Source organism: Carassius gibelio, chromosome A12 (genome assembly GCF_023724105.1).
Source record: "Carassius gibelio isolate Cgi1373 ecotype wild population from Czech Republic chromosome A12, carGib1.2-hapl.c, whole genome shotgun sequence".
Classification (NCBI taxonomy): Eukaryota; Metazoa; Chordata; class Actinopteri; order Cypriniformes; family Cyprinidae; genus Carassius; species Carassius gibelio.
In genome coordinates, this window is record NC_068382.1 from 19288071 (window position 1) to 19308663 (window position 20593).

At 37.8% G+C, this 20593-nt stretch overlaps 1 protein-coding gene across 4 annotated transcripts in view; it reads left to right on the forward strand.

Moving 5' to 3' along the window:
- LOC128025396 (RNA binding protein fox-1 homolog 3-like) overlaps positions 1-20593 on the forward strand; it is a 388629-nt gene that overhangs the window by 171858 nt on the left and 196178 nt on the right. For all 4 annotated transcript variants that reach the window (XM_052611731.1, XM_052611727.1, XM_052611728.1 and 1 more), the window contains one exon: positions 8363-8440. In XM_052611731.1, the coding sequence (XP_052467691.1) occupies positions 8419-8440 (22 nt within the window). In that variant the 5' untranslated portion in view covers positions 8363-8418. The remainder of the gene's footprint in view (positions 1-8362; positions 8441-20593) is intronic.

Consider the following 20593-nt stretch of genomic DNA (forward strand, 5'->3'; position numbering starts at 1 on the left):
TTTCATTTGTCTAGTCAGAAGTGCGTATGAATGTGACAGGCACCTCTGGCTTATTTAGTTTTACTTCATTCATCCTTTATTTACCCTCATGCAGTCTTCTTTGCTGGAATTGTCTACTGTACAAATGGTGGGCTGTGTACAGTACATTGTGTTGTGTGATTACACCACAGCTTTCTCATAGAAACAGCTGTAATAGCTGCAATAACATCACCTTTTACGTTATGTGGTTCTCACGTTTGGCTTAGTACAAAGCAGTCAGGTCAGGTCAACAAAGGTGGCAGAGACATTAAACATTCAGCTTCACTGCACACAAACATGAAGCAGGACATTTAAGTTCCAGTTATTTGTTATTTGTTGCACATTTAATACCAGTATGAATGAACTTGTATTGGCACGGGTATCTTAATTTTAACTTGCAGTCACAGATTCAGACTTAACTTAATGACATTATAGGTTGCTTAAAGACATCAACCAATTAAATATTGACATCAGAATTGAAAAGACATGATTTAATGCTAATATTGAGTCATATTTTAAAGGGTTAGTTCACCCATATATTACAATGATGTCATTAATGACTCACCCTCATATCGTTCAAAACCCGTAAGACCTCAGTTCATCTTCGGAACACAGTTTAAGGTATTTTAGATTTAGTCCGAGAGCTCTCAGTCCCTCCATTGAAAGTGTGTGTACGGTATACTGTCCATGTCCAGAAAGGTAATAAAACATCATCAAAGTAGTCCATGTGACATCAGAGGGTCAGTTAGAAATTTTTTGAAGCACCGAAAATACATTTTGGTCCAAAAATAGCAAAAACTACGACTTCATACAGCTTTGTCTTCTCTACCGGGTCTGTTGTGAGATTTTAAAACACTGCAGTGTAGTGGTATCCAGTTTGCGAACAAATCACTCGATGTAACCGGATCTTCTTGAACCAGTTCAGTTCGAACTGAATCGTTTGAAACGGTTCGCGTCTCCAATTAGCATTAATCCACAAATAAATCGAGTCAAGAACCGTTTCTGTCGGACTGTCTGTCCGATTCGAAAACCGAGGAGCTGATGATACTGCGGATGTGTGATTCAGTGTGAAGCAGATGGACACACAGCGTGTCTGAACCGAACTGGTTCTTTTGGTGATTGGTTCTGAACTGATTCTGCGCTAATGTTATGAGCGCTGGTAAACCGAAGGCTTTAATCAAGGGCAATCATCACCAATGACGTCATTACGTTGAGCGCAAAAAAACCTGTGAACCGTTTTCTTCAACCAATTTCTTGAATCGAATTTTTCCGAAAGAACTACTGGTGATCCGAAAACCGATGCAACTGCTTCTAGCAATCGTTATCTGGCTCAGCTCGGTGTTCATCTTCAGTTCTCTCTTCACAGCAGTTCATTCAGTGTACTGTTTGAGTAAATTAATTACTCTGAGATATTGGTTTGTTTTAACTCAGAGGGAGTGTCAGCCACATTAAAAAAGTTAACAAAAAAAAAGTTATTTGTGGGTTAATGCTTATTGGAGACGCAAACCATTTCAAATGATTCAATTCGATTTGGTGAACTGGTTTAAAGAAGATCCGGTTACATCAAGTGATTCGTTCGCGAACTGGATATCACTACACTGCAGTGAACGGGCTAGAAACAGACCCGGAAAAGACAATACTGAATAAAGTCATAGTTTTTGTTATTTTTGGACCAAAATGGATTTTCAATGCTTCAACAAATTCTAACTGAAATTGTGTTGATTACTTGTGGATTACTGTGATTTTTTTTTTATCAGATTTTTGGACGGCACCCATTTGCTGCACAGGATTCTTTGGTGAGCAAATTAGTAATTCTAAATTTCTCAAAATCTATTCTGATGAAAAAACTAACTCATCAACAATGTAAATTGTCAGCATTTTTTTTTTTTTTTTTGGGGTGAACTTTTTTTTTGGGTTCTTTTAATGCTTGTATTGTAGACAGTCCTGAAACCAAACAGGTCCAAGTGTTTTGGGTTTCTAAGACAAAGCACGTAAAGAGTAAAATTGCAGATTATTTAAGGGCTTTACATAAAAATTTTAATCAGACTAGCTTGAATGAAGAGCTTTTGGTGGCACCAGCAATAAGAAATGGCACTTCTCCACTAATGACACTCAAGTCAAGTTCAAGAATAGAACGCACGATGCAACAACAACAACATAATTACGGCCGTTCCGTAATATATAATGATATACTGTGGGATTCCAATGAAAACAGGATGACAGTCTTACTACCTCCAACGATGTCTCAATTTCCACTTTAACAACTCACTAAATCCATACAGCTTCTGAATAATTATCATAAAACCCTGTTTTCATCTGCCTCTATAAAGCAAGCACAGGTTGTTTTCCTAATTCTGAAGAAAGTCGTCGATGATAAACCAACAGCGTTTCATGATCAGAGGCGCATCCCGCCTGACGTCTCACTCTCTTTGCTTAAAATGATAAATTTTAACAACATGCTTTACACCCTTGTTACATTTTATTGTATATTTATGTTTTAGTAAATCAATTCCAACTTGAAATAAACCAAGCTGGTAATTATTCACTTGTTGTTGGTTTTGTTTTGGTCCTGTATTTTTACCCTTTTACAGCGGGCCGTATTTCATTTATATTTCCATCTCTCCCCCCACTTTCAGTGAATAGGATAGTTTGCCTGTTTTAATATTCAGTGTCCCTCATGTTCAATTTGCATCAGACGTCCTAGTGTTCCATTTCCCAGAATCCTCTCTGTCCAACATAAATTGGGTGCATGTTGCAGTGAAATGACAACACTAGGGTCTTAATGGAGATGTCTATTAGCTGTTTATTCAATATTTTTACCCAACAAATGCAATATCAAAACCAAGCAAACCCACAGAGACGCCTCGGTTATGAGGGAGGACAATGATGCACCATAGCAAATCCAGTTTCATGTTCATTTTAGGAAGGTCAGTTTGAAGACTTCGGCTTGCAAGAGTAAGGAGGATTTCAATTGCGTTGGCTGGTCAGTCAAGTCAGTGTGTTTTATACTTCCTAATCCTCTTCCACTTTTTCATCATTCGCTGAATGTGTCCAGTCTATTCTACGTTATTCAAAATTTCTCCTTTTGTGCTGAACATCATACAGTATTAGAACATGCATAATTTGAGCTTCCATGCTACAAAATTACCAAAAACCACCATAAAAGTATAATAAAACGTCAAGCACATTATTTTACATTTTTATTCTCTAAAAATCCGGAGACCAACCCTAGGAGTTGGTACCCTAATGGAGCTTTAGTATGGGCACTAATTACATGTACAAACAACAACAAAAAAAAAAGTACAGTTTTCCTTTGGTGTTTCACAGAAGAAATAAAGTCATTCAGATTTTCAGCAACTTGAGAGTGAGTAAATTATGACAGGTTTTAAATTTTCAGATGAGCTAATCTTTCAACAAAAGCTCAAACTACAACAAACAGTCTGCCTGACAGCAATCTCAAGCACATGCGAAATCAAACATGCCACATAAATTCCCAGCCTAGCGATATGAGATGAAACTCCATACGGAACAGGAAAATTAGCTCTCACAGCTTTCTTATATTGACCCAGTATGAAAATCAAATTACAGCAGGCTGTTCAAGGCTTAATATTTATGCCCAGACTCTCTATCCGGGCTCCCTGTAGGAAGAGTTGATGAGCTCCAGCTTGTCTGTAATTGAGAAGTGTTTCCAGGTCAGTGTGTGTGCCACTGTGCTCTGGTGTGTGTGAAAGGGGATATTTACTCTGTGAATGGGGGATGAATGGAGTTACAACTCTATTTACCAAAGCCTGTAAAAGCTGCTCAACTAATCTTCTTCACAAAGCCAAGTAGAATCCAAAAGGATTCAGGCACAGCATTACAAAGTTAAATTGTTCTTTTATGCCATGCCACTGCCCTGACAATTTTTCATGGAATGGCTTCTCTAATGGAACATAAAGATCTTTTGGCTGAAGAACTTTTATTTCTCTTTTGTTTTGTATTTCATCTCTCTTATTTATTTATTTATTTTCACACTCTAACATATATATAGCAATTATAGGTCGCTTTGGATAAAAGCATCAGCTAAAAGTGAATGTAGATATAGAATTATTAATTGATTAAAACAGCATTTTAATCCATTGGTATGACAAAATTTTATTATTTTTTTTTATTATGATCATGTTTTGTGCCAATAACGTCATCTGCAATTTTGGGTATTTTAAGTAAGTAGAATTAATAATATCTTGATAAATTCATCGATTAGCATTCCCATTAATTTTAACGGCCCATGCTTGGGCTAGATGGTATACAGCTATGGCCACTGGGCATGCGCACATCAACATTGCATACTTTTTATCAAGCTAAACAACAATAATAACTGTATTTGCATTATTGTATGGGTATGTTTAGGGTTGGGGAAGGTGTAAACGTTTACAAAGCATAATCTAATAGGTAGCAAATTCAATTTATTGTTACTTTCCAGCCATAGTTGTATCCCTTCTAGACACAACATGCTTGGTCCAGAAGCTGCCCATTAGTGATACATTTTCAGTAACTCTGCATGTTGCATCGTACACAAGTAGGTGGCGTCAAGTCAGAGAGTGATTCAAATACTTTTTTCTAAATTGTGATTTCATTTGGGAAAAAAACAATAGGTGTGTTCGACTTCACACAGCATTGCGCAAACCGATCGCTATCTGACTTGAAGCAGTGCATGCTGGTTAGACATTTTGTCCAACTTGAGACGGCGGCGATGGTAAAAGCCTTTAAATTTAGTCGCACTGTTGTACTGAGTCCTGTTTATCACACAACACTGATAAAAGCATTTATGCCCCACTGTATTAGTATTTAAATAGAATATGTCTATGTTGAACTTTATTCTTGAAAATATGCTGCTTATATAAAAAATATAAGCAGTATGTAAAAACTGTTTCTGTTGCTCATGAAACAGTTTTTAAAACGTCTGGGTATTTTATAAATACTGCATGTAATTCACTTCATTTGTGATGAAGTATGCAAACACCACATGAGAAAGCAGAAAGTGTCCGGCTTGACGGCTCCGTTTTCAACTCCGCCCCCTACTGCAAGGGGCTTCTCTCGTTGGTCACCGTCTGTATATAGCCGAGCTTCAAGTTGAATTTACCCAATGACTGTTGTCATGAATAAGTCATTGAATCACTCAGTCAACCAAATCATTCAACAACACTGATTGATTCAGAAACCAAAAAGAGTCGCTGAATCATTTTCTAAACAGATTCATTCTAAACAATGGTTCAGCTCTGTGTGTGTTTGCTTGGAGTTGTGCAATAGTTGTTTTTGTTTTACTTCTTTTGTAACTGGCTACTGTCGGAGCCACTTTTGTGCGTGTGAAATTTTATAAATCTTACTTGAAATCATGCTTGCAATATCACATGACATAAAATGTTGTGTAAAACACACATTCGAACTGTGAACAGTTGAAATAAATGCACATCACATGTCATAAATGCATTACACCTGTCGCACATCAGACGGCTTGTTTTCATCTGCTTACATGCTGCAGACATTTCATAGTTGAGATATAACATTTGTTATTGCACTGTTCTCATCATACAGCAGCCAAGGGTTTATTTATTGTGTATGCAGCTAAATAGCTAAGCAAATAGACTTTAGTATGATGATATTTTCTTTTTGCTTGCGACATCAATGTTGTCCGAGTGATGGTTGTTTTATTGTTTTTGTTTTCCATGGCACTCTTCAGTTCTGTGTTATTTATGCCTTTTTACCGTCCAAATAATTAATCAGCTCTGACACAACAGGAAAAGAAACAGCTTTTAATTACATATGATGAAATAACAAATTATGTTGGCCTTGTTCCCAAAAATGCTGGAGCCAGTGCATGGTAATCCATTACAGGCAGAGAAAAACAGTGTGGGAGGGAAACAGAGGGCTGTGAGATATAAACTTTGTTCGGATTAAATCAATACACATGCTTTGTTCATGTGTGTGTGTCGGCATGTGTCTGTGTTATTGCATATGAGATCCTTTGCGATCCATCAAGATCTATTCAAAATGTTGAGTGTCAGGCCGCAATTCTACACTTGCATATCAGCAAATGCTGATGCATTAGACACTAGCAGTATATTCTTAAAAATGAGCAAAATGTATCATCTTCCATCTTTAAAATGCTGTCTCTCTAGGTTTTGGAAAGGAGAATTTGTGTTTACACGCATTGGGTTCGGTGGATGAACACAAATACACTCAGGGTTTTGTTGACATGCAGAGACCTCTGTTTTTCATTGCCACCTTGTGAGCCTGTTTTCAGAAATGAATTCTCACCGATTCTGTAGTGAACTGGATTTCCCAGAAGACTTCCTGCGTCTCTGGGTTTCAGTTCTACTCTTGACCACAGAGGGGAACACTCGGAATGAAATTAGACACTTCCCCACAGAGAACTACAGCCTCTCTCAGATAGACTGACACAGAGAGAATGGACTTTGGGAGGAAGGAAAAAGAGGGTTAGATGTCATTTTTAAAAGATTAGTTTATTAAAAAATGAGAATAACATTTTCTTTCATCATTTATTCACTCTTATCCCTTCTCAAACCTTTATAACTTCAATAAAAGAAAACTCTGAGCACTATTTTCTTTTGCATGCAATTACAATAAGTGATGATTAATGCCTTGAAGCTTCAAAAAGGTTGGAAAAGTATCATAAAAGTATCATAAAAGTGGTCCATATAGTTTTTTTTTTTTTTTTTTTTTTTTTTTTTTTTTTTTATGAAATCATACAACATACTTTCTGTGAAGAAACAAACATATGTTTAAGTATTTATTCATTATAATGCATTAAAAATGAGATAGGTAGTTATTTTTTTTATCTTTTCAAATGAATCATTTAATTTGGTTCACAAAAAAAATTGATTTTTCTTTCACAAATCTTTTTCAAGTTCAACTCAGGGACTGAATTGAGTGAAGAACAATACAAATTTGTTTTTCTCCTTTAGGAGTTAGACTTCACCAGTTTTTAGGTGCATTTCATCTTTTTTTGAAGCCTCAAAGTTTCGATCCTCATTTATTGTAAGAGCAACAAGCACAAGTTTCATCGTTTATCCTTTTGAGTTCCACTGAAGAAAAAAATGAGTAGAAAAAAAAATGGGTGTAACACAAAAATTCTGGATGAACTGTCAATTCTAGAAAAACAGAAAGGGTGAGGGGGAAAAGAGCCAAACAGAGGTAACGGGAAAAAATGTGCATGATTTGTGAGCGAGTTGATAAAGAAAGAATGATATGCAATAAAGACAGAAAGACTGTTTTCAATAAACACATTAGCTCTATATTTCAGATTAATGCTAACAATTAAATGACACATAGGAACAACACTTTTATCAAGCCCTGTGGATATGGACAGGGCACTATGCATATTTAATCTGAATAGCCCGCAATATAGGCCATTATGGCCGTGTAATTACGGTAATGCTCTAACAGGGTCTTTTGTCCAGAGTGCTGCATTCACTCTCTGGAGCCCTGTGTTTGTTGGGTTGTATATTTTTCTACGTCCAACGAAAAGTTGCAGCATTATCATCTTTTTCCCCCCGTTTCTTTTTTCTTCTTCTTCACTCACACTTCTCTGGGTGAAGTGATTTCTTACTCACTACAGTGTTTCTCTAAATAAGAATGTGATTTGAAGCCACCTGCTATCACGTACACACAGCCAAACCTGCCTTAGTTCAGTTGATTTTAAATTAACAGTGACACCAGGCCCATTTTCTCTCCCGGTCAGACCAACAGAATGATTATTGTTCTCATCCAACTATCAGACTTAACTGTTTCCAATCTGAAAAGGTTAACGGGACAGGAACGAGTTTGTAGTTAATATATGCCTTGTTTGCAGCTTCCGTGTTTACGTATCCAAAGAGTGCCTTTTTTGCTTTATTTATCCATAACTATGTGTGGAAGCTGGTGTGTGGTCCGAATGTTATGGCAGATCCACTTTAGCACCAGCGTAGCATGAAGCACAGTTGCCATACATGCAGAAGATTTGGTGGTTCTGGTGGGGTTCTGGAGCTTATCTGGACCCTGCAGGTCTTCTGAATGCTCCTTAATCCCCTCACACATTATCATAACAACGGCATATGAAAAAAAAACAACAAAAAACTACATTAAGTCTCAACATGTAAACATTCAGAAAAGCAAAGAATTTCAGAGCAATCTGTAATGTAAATTGGGAGCTCAACTTCTTTGCTATGGTAGACTGGGCTCCTTTCAAAGGAAATTTAAAATACCACTTTTTGAGGAATTAAATGTGTTTGTTTGCGTGTAATTGTGTGGCTTTCATTCTCAGGCTCAAAACTTGTCGCTGTCTCTCTCTCTCTCTCTCCTGTAGGAATCAGACACCTCGGTGGTTGCAGTGAGACCCCACCTGCTCAGCCACAGCTTTACATGGAGACCCCCAGTTGGGCAGGTCAGTGTGTTTGTGGAGGTCATGCACTAAATGTTTGTGTAGATGCATTGTGTAGGTGTAGCTGTAGATAAGTTTGTTTATTTATCATAACAGATTTGGAGAAATTTAGCATGACATTTTGCTGACCAGTGGATCCTCTGCATTGATTGGGTGCCACACACAGATTTAATGCTAAATTTCTCCAAATCTGATGAAGAAACCTCATCTGCATCTTGAGTCAGTTTTCAGCTAATTTTCATTTTTGGCTGAACCGTTTCTTTCAGTCACGTATTTGTTGGTTAAGTTTAGTTTATTAATTTATAGAGCACATTTCAAAACAACAGATGTTGCAACCAAAGTGCAGTACAGAGGTCTTAAAACTAAAATTAAAAACAATAGTAAAACAGAATTAACACAATGGACCAAACCTTTAAAACGTAAAAATATAAACACCATCATTCAAAACCTAAAGAATACAGATAAGATTTTAATAAAGATTTAAAAGTAGAAACAGATGTTGAGGATCTAATGTAGAGAGTGAGGATGTTCCACAGTCAGAGCAGCCTCTGTGTAGGCCTGGTCACCTTCTAGTTTTGTAATGAGAGCGAGGAACAGAGAGAAGTAGTTGATTGGAAGATTGGAAGGATCTTGAAGCATTGTTAGTTAATACTGAAAAGTTTGCCATCATTAACTTTAACTCGCCCTGATGTTGCTCTAATACACCTTACACTCTATGTTGTATGTTTGTATTTATTAAAAAAAAAAAAAAATATATATATATATATATATATATATATATATATATATATATATATATATATATATATATATATATATATATATATTTATTTATTTATTTATTTATTTATTTATTTTTTTAATTTCTTTTTGCATATTGGCAGCAAAAGAGTCTGATTGCTACTGGTGACCCCTCAATATATAGTTTCATGATCTTCCTGGTGTTGAGTTAGATGTTCTTTCAAGAGTCAATGGAGTTGTAAGCAAAGGTTGGGTTGAAATTGAGTCTGACTCTTCAATTCATGGGATGGATTTCAAATTTTTGCACAATTTACATTTTTAGTCTTTCTCTCTCTCTCTCTCTCTCTCCAATATCATCCTTACCCGCTGTATGTCTCAGTGTCATTGTTTTCCAACTGTCTGGGGTGTTTCCTCAGTGGATTAGTTACTGGAAACCTGGTAGATAGAGTTTAGGTCTTATTCATTAATATTTACAAACAAATTTCATGCATGTCTGCAAACATAGTTCCCGTCACATTCAAAATGTATGTATATTAATAAAGCTCTTATTTTTATCTATGAAAATTGCATGTAGATAGATGGATAGAGAGATAGACAGGGGCCGTTTAGACAACAAAGTTTTCAACCAAAAACTGGAAACTTTTTATCCCTTTTGACTGTTTGTTTACGCAGCAACAGCATTTTGGGTTCTGAAAATGCATTTTTTTTTTAAACGTGATTCAAAGTTAGGGATGTGCCTGCATAGCGAATCCATATTCGGAAAAGCATGAAAAACAAATAATATGTTGTACGGAGCCACTAAAGGGACAAGGTTAGCCGCTTGCTAGCGGTTGCTTTTTAAATAACAGTACATAAAATTTCACTTACCACATAAACAAAGAGAGGTAACGAGAGATGACTGATAGGACAAAGGGAAATAAATGATTTGCACATCCTGAGCACCACTGACAAACATCTAATCTTGTGAAATGTGTGGTAAGTAGTTCCGCTCCATAGTAGAGTAGAGAAAGTGTCTACAGAGGAGATCATATAAATCATATAATCGTCACTTTCATACAGGTAATGTTTACTAACAAGGTGACAGCACCAACTACTGGCCAGGCATACATAATACAATGTTTTTGGCCATTTTCGTGTTATCATGAATCAGAATCACTTTTGGAAATGTTGTTGTGTATACGTGAAACTTTTTAAAACAGCGGAAAACATTTTTTTTTGTTTGTTTTTGACTACACCGTTGTCATGTAAAAATTGCCAGAGAGTGGTGTGGTCTGAATTTAGAAAGTGTGAACTTATTCATATATCTTGATTTTTGTTTGAAAATGTTTGCGTACAAGTTTTGCCCACAAATGTTTGAATGTATGGTGAATGAGACCTAATTTAGACGTAATTTTCCTTGTGCCCTTAAACAGAATCTGAGTTAACTTGAAGTTCATCGTACTGATCTTACCTTTTCTTCTGGCAATGCAAAAGTGCCTTATAAGACCAAAATGACTAACGCAGTCGCATTGGTCTGGTGTGTGTGTGTGTGTGTCCCTTCACAGATGTGGTTCTCAATTGCAGAAATAAAACCATGCAAAAATTAAAACAAAATGTTAAAATAAAATGCAAGTGACCATATCATTTTGCATTGTTAGGACAGAAAATTGAATCCGCTTATTGTTAATATCATACTCCACGGTGTCATCTTTCACTGTTGAAGCTTGCCAAATTAGAGAGAAGCCAGCACGGACAGGTTGCATGACATATCGCTATCCTTAAAAGCAGACAATACTAGATAAGATAAAGAACTATAAATTGCTTGTTTTAAATTCCGGTGCTGTGTTGGATCGCCACTTGATGTCCATATTAAAATGTTGCTCCTGAGCCAAACTAGTAGAGAATTGCTACTGTAGAGCTGTAAATGAGTGTGTGTCTTTAAACGTGTGGAGAGGAAAGGGCCGGAGCAAGGGAGTGAGAGAGGAGTGGTTTAAGTAGTGCTGACGACAGGCCTTTGATTCTGAGCATGCCCATTAGAGGGAGCCATAAATCCTGGGCTCTCCGGACTGCCTGTGTCAGCAGTCCATGGAATGAATTGATATTAAACGCGACAAAAAGCCTCTTTAATTCTGCCTCCACCAGCCTCTCTCTCTCTCTCTCTCTCTCACTTCTTCCATTCCTCACTCACTCTCTCTCTCTCTCTCTCTCTCTCTCTCTCTCTTTCCCTCCATTTCTTTTCTCTGCCTTCCCTGTTCTGAACGGTAATTGAAAAGAGGGAGGAGGGGAAAAAAAGCCCAGTGAAGCCAAGCCTGTCATCATAAAAACATCTGCAATTACATCCGCTCTATTCATTATTTATGAAAGTCATTAATTAAATATTACTCACAAATAGCAATAGCATTTTCCCCCTTTTTTTGCCCTGATGTTGTCTTCAAAATGAGCATGTTTTCTGCCAAACATCACAATGCCGTCTGCAGTAAACGTTTATGTTTAGACATTAAGAATGATTATGTACAACCAAGGCCTGTGGTGAACTTAGAGTGCTCTTTACTTCTTGAGAGAGGGGGAAATGTACTTATTCTGCGTCGGCGTTTTCACCGCACACCTTAGTGCTGAAATAATGGAGATAACTTGACTCAATTTCAGGCAGATGGGATATTCTAAAACAGCCACCTTTCTCATTTTTATAGGCCTGTCTAATGAGAATAGGAAGTGCTGTCACAGGATGACATCACCCCCACACATGATGTGCTAAAACTCTGACCGGTGGGATTTCAGGTGCCAATTTGATAAGTTAGACCTGCTATTCCCAAAATTGTAAAGATGAGGAATGATATATCAAACAAAGAGCTCCATGGCGTGACGCTCTTTTAAAACGAGCTGGATGACATTCTAAGTGGGGAGCCAGGATTCTCTGAGAGCACCGACCAGCGCCAGGTACAGCTGTTGTAACTCTTTTACTTAGCGGGGCCCCTACATGGAGGCTTTCAGCCGGTACGAGGGCCCACGCTCACGACACGCACGTGATGGATTGAGTCAGGGAAAGCCATCATCTGGTCGTGCACACGCGTGCTGAGCGAGGTGGGCCACGCGTGATTAATGATATTTGCCTGGAGTCATCGAAAGCTGGATTTAAGTATTTCGGATTTAAAGTAACATTCATCTCTATTGTTCACAGCGAGAGAGGCATTAGTCAAATTCAGCCACGTCTCCGCAGACGACGACGCTCCAACCCCTGGAGCACGCTGTGTAACAGTGCGGTTGTCTCACTCTCGATTCAACAAATTATTCATGCAATTTTCGCCTGTTTTGTCTGATTATCTACAAATCTCTCTCACGACTGAGTTTATCATCCTGCCAAAATCATTTATTTTCTCAGTTGTATTACCGCTTAGTAAATGTTTGATGAATTGCTGTCATTGCACCTGTTTTTAAAGTGCAAATATATTCTGCCAAACATAGGACTTTGTTTATCATACTAATTTAGCAAAACATGCAATATACATGTTTTTTTTTAATGTTTTTCTTTTTTTCTCTCCATTTGAAATAAGTTCTAAAAACATGACAATAGCTGCTGTATCAGATGAAATAATTTACAGTAAAACAACCTTTTATTATATTATTATTAAATGTCACTTTGTATGGGCAAATGCACCATATTTTGAGTTCTGTGCTCCCAAGGTGAAGGACCCATTGATGCCATTAACAGAATGGACAGAGAGAGCGAAAAGTCCCTTGTGACAACTGAGTAAAGAGTTGAAATGATAGACCTGGCTCAGGTCTGGCACTGGTATTTTGTAACTGCAAACCTCCTGAACTCAGCATTAAACTGACCATCTGATCCAAGAATATCAATGGTCCTCAAGGTCAAATACTCACTCTTCCCTCTAAAATAGTGTTCCTTAAAGGGACACTCCACCCTAAAATGAAATTTTTGTCATTAATCACTTACCCCCATGTTGTTCCAAACCCGTAAAAGCTTTGTTTGTTTTCGGAACACAATTTAAGATATTTTGGATGAAAACTTGGAGGCTTTGTACAGAGCCCAGCACATGACATGCAAGAAAAAAATAAAAAAATTGTGCACACGATTTACTAATTAATTCCCTCAGGGTACTAAAACGATTACTATTGTGTTCCCTCAATTTGCAAATCGAGGGAATGAATTAGTAAATCATGCACACAATTTCTAAATAGAGTGAACGAAATAGTAAATTGAGGGAACGCAATAGTAATCGTGCACGTTTTAGAACATTTAGGGAATGAATTAGTAAATCGTGAAAACGATTTAGCCTACAATTACTCTCCTGCATGCCATGTGGGGGGCTCCGTAGGCTTGAGACTGTTCCATAGACTGTCAAGTAAATAACAGTGTCAAGGTTCATAAAAGGTATGAAAAGTCATCATCAGAATACTCGATCTGCCATCAGACAATCTGGGTTATATGAAGCGATGAGAACACTTTTTGTATTTAAAAAACGCTTAGAAAAGAATAATTTCCGCACCATGCTCGAATAATTCACTCAGCGTAGATGGTCAAATACAAACGTCTAAGTTCGACTGACATGAACGGACTTTACCTTTTTCGAGCACTAAAGCAGATTTCAGCCCTTTCTGGTCAGATGCTTTCAAAAAGCAGAGGGGTGAAAAGTAAAGATTGCACCTGACTGCGTCACCGCTTTGTTTCTGTACGTCTGCAGCTTCTACGGATCTGTCAATGTAAATCCAGTTGCCATGAAAGCATTCAATCTTAACTCGGTTACCTTGGTGCATAGTGGCACCCACTGTATCCGCTGCTGCCTGTATGAGCTGTTTGTTTTAGGCCTAAATCACAGCAGATGTGGTGTGTGCCAGCATGCCGTGAGGAAAATATATATTTGGAATTATCTCAGTCAAAGCAAAGCTTTACTGGAGACTTCAAAGAACAGAATATTATAATTCATGCTGTAAAATATTGAGAACCAGAAGAAATATGCAAAAGAGTGCTTACTCAGTATCTGCCCTTTTTATACACCACTTATATATTACAGTATGCTGTCTTGCAGTGTTAATGTGCAACAAGTTTTAAAGAGACAGCTCACCCAAAATGTAAAGTTTTGTGATCATTTTGCCACCCTCATGTTGTTTCAAACTTGTGACTTTCAAGACAAAGGAGAAAGGAGAAGTTTTGAAGAATGTTCACAGTGCTTTATTACATACAATGATATTTGACAATGCTGTCAATCTGAATCTGAATAAAAAAAATAAGGGCAAACAGGTTTGGGAAGACATACAGGTTAGTAAATGATGAGAAAATTGATTTTTTTTTAGGGTAAACTAGTCTAGAACTATTGATGTTTTACTTGCCTTGCTGTGGCATGCCATTGTAAACGCCATTCAAGGCAATATCAGCCACACTTTGGTTACAAAGGGGCTTTTCTCTCATGCTCACCCTTATGAGGCTCTTCAAAAGAGGGCTTTCTAATCATAATTACACCCGAGACTGTTTGCCTTGTATCTGCTTTCAGCAGGAGCCCCTCTGGCCAAATTGCAGGACTCCAATCAGAATCGCAATGACATGCCTTTAATTAGAAAGTTTTGATGTTTTAAAATGCTGCTTGGACAGGATTGGAGATTCTTTGAAGCATGGAGACATGACATCGATTATCGAAAGATGTCTCTCTCTGTCAGTTGCTCCAAGGAGGCGCAAACAGGAAGTTAATCTTAGCTAGCGTCCTGTCCCATCATACAGACGAGAAATGATTGTGGTGTGGTTGATATGCTGTGATACGTGTGATAAGTTATAGTCTGTGATCATTTGATTACCAGCGTAAAGTCAGGCTTATTTAATTTTAAAGGAAATGTCCTACCCCTGACAGAATTTAAAATCTTGTCATTATCTACTTAACCTCATCTTGTAAGACTGTAAGCCTTTTTGTGTGTGTGTGTGTGTGTGTGTGTGGAAGACAAAATATGGATTTTTGAGGAACATGGATTTTATTAATATTTTTAATATCATGAAAGTAAATGTGACCATGGCTGTCGGACTCCAAAATAACAAAAAAAGCACAAAAAAAGTTCATTTGACATTTGAAGTCTTCTGAAACTTTGTTTGATGATCAGACTTAAGTTTAACTTTTTGTTGTTCACAAAAAAAAAAATATTAAAAAAAATCTAGTGATAAAAATAGCAATGTCAGGATCATGGATGATTAACTAGTTTGAGTTGGATCTTTTTAATGAATCAGTTGATTCAATATTTTTTGGGGGGTGGACTATTCATATAAACATGGTTCATCCCCTCATTTTAAGATTTTATATCAAATTATTAATAAAAAATTCAATACTTCTCTCATTTGTGAACCTAAATTCTAAAGCAAGTGCATCTTGCTTGCAAAGTTCCTTGCAAATTATTGTAGATGTGCTTGGCTTAAACTATTTCTCCTTTCCCAACCTGCTGCAGTAATATGATTAGTCTAAACTATGTGTTTCCTTGTGGTTAATGTTCTTTCAGCTTTTAGAGATGTTGCTCCACTAGTTCCTCATCAAAAATTAACGGAGAAAAAAGCTGTAATGATAATCGTGCAGTGTTGCATTATTAAGCCCTCGGTTCCTGAGTGTTTGGAGTGGGGCGAGGGTGAGGGTACTTGTCACACTGATTTGAGGCCTCTTAAAGGACGCACAGGATGTTGTTTATGAGGATAATGAGCCCTTCATCTCGCCCAATACAGCTTACAATGGGCTCATTACAATTAAAATGGCTGAAAAGCAGGCCTAGTGGAAGCAGGGAATGCGCATTATGAGAATTCAGTGGAAACGTATGGAGGAACGGTGTATAAATCGGCCAGAAAGTCATTTTTAACCCTAGTCGCAGCTGAATTATGTTCCATTACTGGATTGGACCTAACGCCAAGCACATTGCCCACTTCAGACAAAGCGCTAGTAATTTCCACACTATTGCAAAATATCTCCTTCTTGTTTTTCTCCTTCCTGTTGAACTGATAAACACAATCTTTCAATGTTTATACTGCGTAAAGTGAAACCATAAGCAGTCATGCGCTCTTAAAGAAGCCCCTCAATCTCTGATGAGCTTCTAGGATGATCAGAATGACCCATTCGTGGCTTTGTATGCATCACTGTCTTCAGGCTATAAAAGAATAATGCAGTTATTGATTTGAGCATTTCAGCTCATATGTTTCCACCTCGGCCAGCTCTGCTGCCCAGATTAATTTTTGAATCTTCGATTCATGGGCACATCATATAATGAATAGAGGTGATTCATGTCATTGCTTTTAAATGTTTAAATTGATATGGTTCCCCACTGATTGATAGTGTAACACTGGCCTGTAGTCTGCATCAGCAGTTATGTCTTACAGAAATACGTATTGACGTTATTTATAAGCTTCATTTAAAGTTCTTTATTTGTAATGTGCTTTGCATTAATCCAACTTGTACTGTCAAATGTTGCACATAGTAGCCTGAAATTATACAACTGGAAGCTTTAAGACTGTAAGAGTCCCAGAGGGAGAATTATGAACCACTTTTACACACCCAGTTCCACCTACTTGTTCCAGGAGAGATGAGGAGCAGCCACACTGTAATCTGTTGTTCATTTTCGCTTCATTTTTCTCCAAAGTGACATCTACTGTCCAGCAGGTGGTACCAAACATTTATCTATCCTCTATCCCACGCTATTCAGCCTTCAGAAGATTTAGACACCCCAAACAATAGGCTCTCCAGAGACGGCTTTAGTCTGCAACACATAAGTAAACACGCGGCACTGATCCAGACGAAAGGAAAAGACAAACTGAGGTGTTCTAGACACAAAAGTTTCAGGGCAGCTGGACAAGTTTACAGTTTTTCTCGGCTGAGTTGCTGACATTTTCAAATCTCTTTCTCTCTACTTTGTCTATGCGTCGACATTCCCTGAGCGTCATGCATCGTTTCAGTCAAACACTGTAAAATGTTGGGTCTGGTCGTTAATACTTCTCTCCCCCATTTAATGGCCGCAGCAAAAATGGAGTCATAAAATTCCTTCTTTTTTCCTCACATAGAAAAGGAAAGTGGGGAGAGGGACCCTGGTAGCGGGGCAGGGGGTGGTATATGCTTCTGGTATTACCCGTGTGAATTGTTTTGAGGTTCTCTGAATGTTGAAAGAGGTTTCAACAAAAGGTAAAACATATATTTCTTAGTAGGTGTTGTAACCCCTTCGTTGAACCCCAACTGAAAGGTTGTAGGTTTCAAGTACTCATGGGTGTTTGAGACCTATAAATCTTTTGTTTTTAATTAGTGCAGTGCAAACAAGGCATAATCATTCTGCTTTGAAGCATTTTACGATGTCTATAGTTGTCGGGATTGATCCCAAGAATAAGAATGACATAAGAATCTGTATTAAATGTATGGTTGTAATTGATCTTGAATCAGTTTTATAATTTATGCTTATAAAAGTTGAGAAGAATTTTCTGTTAAATAAAATCTTTGTAAAAGTTTTTTTTTTTTTTTGCCTATTTAAACATGTTATAAAGGTAATTTATTTTTTCGATGATTTTACTAATATTTAACTTATTTCACTTTTTCTTTAAATATTACAAATAATAAAAATACTGTATTTAAACAGTCTTCCTGAACCCTATCTGACATTGATCAGAAGACAATAATAGCCCCAAACTCCCCAAACTTGAGCTGTTTGCTCAAACAAAACAGATGTTGTTTTACTTTTTGATAATGCTATAAATTTAATTATTGTTTATTAATAGTTTATATATATATATTGCACACTTCAGCATTAACCTCAGGTTGTTCCAGGTGGACTTCCGCTGTAAATACATTTTTTTTTTTTTTTTTGTAGAAGTCGTCTTAGCTAAATGTAAACGAGTAAATTAATAGAACAAGCCGGATGGCTGGCTAAGGAACTGATTCCTAAGAGGGCGAGAGTCCTCTCCAAACACTGTACTGTGCCAACTTACAGCCCTAGATAGTGGAGTCAGTGGTTCTAATTTTGTCCTCTCGATTCATTCTCTCAGCATCGTTGCTGCCATGATAACTTAATCGCTGAACAATTAAAAGCCCCCCTTCCATTTCCTCACATGTCAGCACAAGAAGCAGCAGAGGAGCTTATTTATGTATGGCTGCACAGGCAACGATACATGTAATGCAGACGACGCAAGCGGGGGAGTGTAAGAATTGTCTGGGAGCAGGGACTGTTTGCAAAACATTTGTACATGTGAAAGGCTTTTAATGTTGTGTTGTGAAAACACATGTTAGCGCTCATTATAGCGCAGTTCCTCAGCCCTTCATTGGTAGATTGTGCCGGCACTGGCACTGAGGAGGAGCCATCTACCCTAGAGAAAGTGTGCACCTTCTCTCCACATTCCCCCATTCATCATGTTGACACCAGTGCAGCTACTTTTGTGAAATGGAGAAAAATGGTTAAGTCAGCTCTTTCCCTGAGCCTCTTGCAAGTGTGTGTGAGTTTGAGTGTGTGATGAGCATCGGCTGGTGTGATTTGAACATGATGTGCGAGACAATAATGATTAATAATGTTTTTTTTGTTTAGTTTTTTTTTGGCTGACTGAACGACTATTGGTATTTGCTTTATTGAATTATGCACACTCACACACATTTTTTAAGTTCATACTACACTATAAAATACTGATGAATCATGTAATGTAACATGAAGATAATGCATATGCATTACTCTGAGATTAGATTTACAAACTCAGGTTGATTGGTCAAAACACAACATAATACGCTGATGAGCTGAAACTTTACAACCAGTCACAGATTAAGCAAATATCGTTGACCATCTCCTAACAAGCCCACATATTAAGGTCTAGGTATATTAGATGTAAGCAAATGATCAGTTCTCATAATTAATGGGCCCTATCATACACCCGGCGCAATGCAACGCAAGGCACAACGCAAGTATGTTTGCTAGTTTCAGTCTGGTGCCGTTTGCATTTTCCTGTCCAGCAGTACGTCGTTTAATTAGCAAATGCATTTGCGCCCATTTGTGCACCCATGGGCCGTCTGGTCTGGTTGACTTTGCTTATTACACACAGGGATGCGCATCACACAAACATGCCAAATATTAAAAACAAAAGGATTACAGTGTAAAATAATATTTTTGTGTAGGCTACATAAATATAAAAATGTAATGATGGATAGTCATTGGATGTATTAGAATTAGGCTACCTATTTGCAATTCAGCCTATTACTACTTATAGTGATGAATGAAATTAGCTAATTTCATCTAATCTAATCTAATCTAATCTAATCTAATTAATTGGACAATCGTGCCAATACACACACATATGTATTGACTGACTTCTTTAACTCGGGAAGCTTTGGTGGATTCCTGCTTGTCCCATAGATGATCTGCTCTCGCGCTTTAACTTTGCGCACGATCAGATCGGTTTCTTTGCTTGAGAAGTTTTCAGCTTTTCCGCCAGCAAATCCCGCCATGGAAATAGCCATCCGCCATGGCTCGAATGCATCTCAGTTTTAAAGGGAATGGGAGATGACATTACTCATTAAGATAATAGGGAAAACCCATTCCAAAAATGCGCCCTGGCGTACGGACCGTTTTTCCATCGTTAAAATACCAAAAGTGGATTTGGACTCACCCTGAGTGCACCTGCGCCATGCGCTTTACACTTTGCGTTTAGATCGTTAAAATAGGGCCCAATGTGTTTCATGCAAGAGCAATGGGCAGGAATTAGTCTCGCATTGCCAGACCAGATATATAATAGATCATGTGTAATTTAACCAGATTTAATCATTTAATCAGATGATGACATTGAAACTCCTAAAGTGTTTCTGATTTTGTGTGTCATATGCATCAGACGTTCAGCCAATGGTCCTTGGGGGTGACATCTGAAGCTGAGACTAGGCACCAATAAAGATCAGAGTGAACTTGACAAGGGCCAAATTGTTATGGCAAGGTGACTGGGTCAGAATATCTCTGAAACAGAAAGGATTGTAGGTTTTTCCAAATATCAATGGTGAGAATTTACCAGCACTGCTGTAAGGAGGGACAAACCACAAACTGGTTACAGGGAGTTGGGCACCCAAGGCTCATCTATGTACGAGGAAAACAAAGACTTTCCCATTTGGTTCGAGCCAACATAAGGACTATTGATTATTGATTATTATGGGAGGAATGTGTCACTATTTTTGGTCCATTTGCCTGGGGAAGCGATGGTACCAAGATGCACTTTGGGACCGTGTGGTGCTCTGGGCAGTGTTTTGCTGAGACACCCTGGGTCTAGCCATGTGGATGCAAAGTTGATACATGCTACTTACCTAAATTTTGCACACCAGGAACACCTCTTCATGACATGGTTTTTCCATGGTGGAAGTGCCATCATTCAGCAGGATAATGCACCTATACTGCACATATTGAATAAAATGCTGAGGAGTTCAAGGTGTTGCCCTGGCCTTCAAATTCCCCAGATCT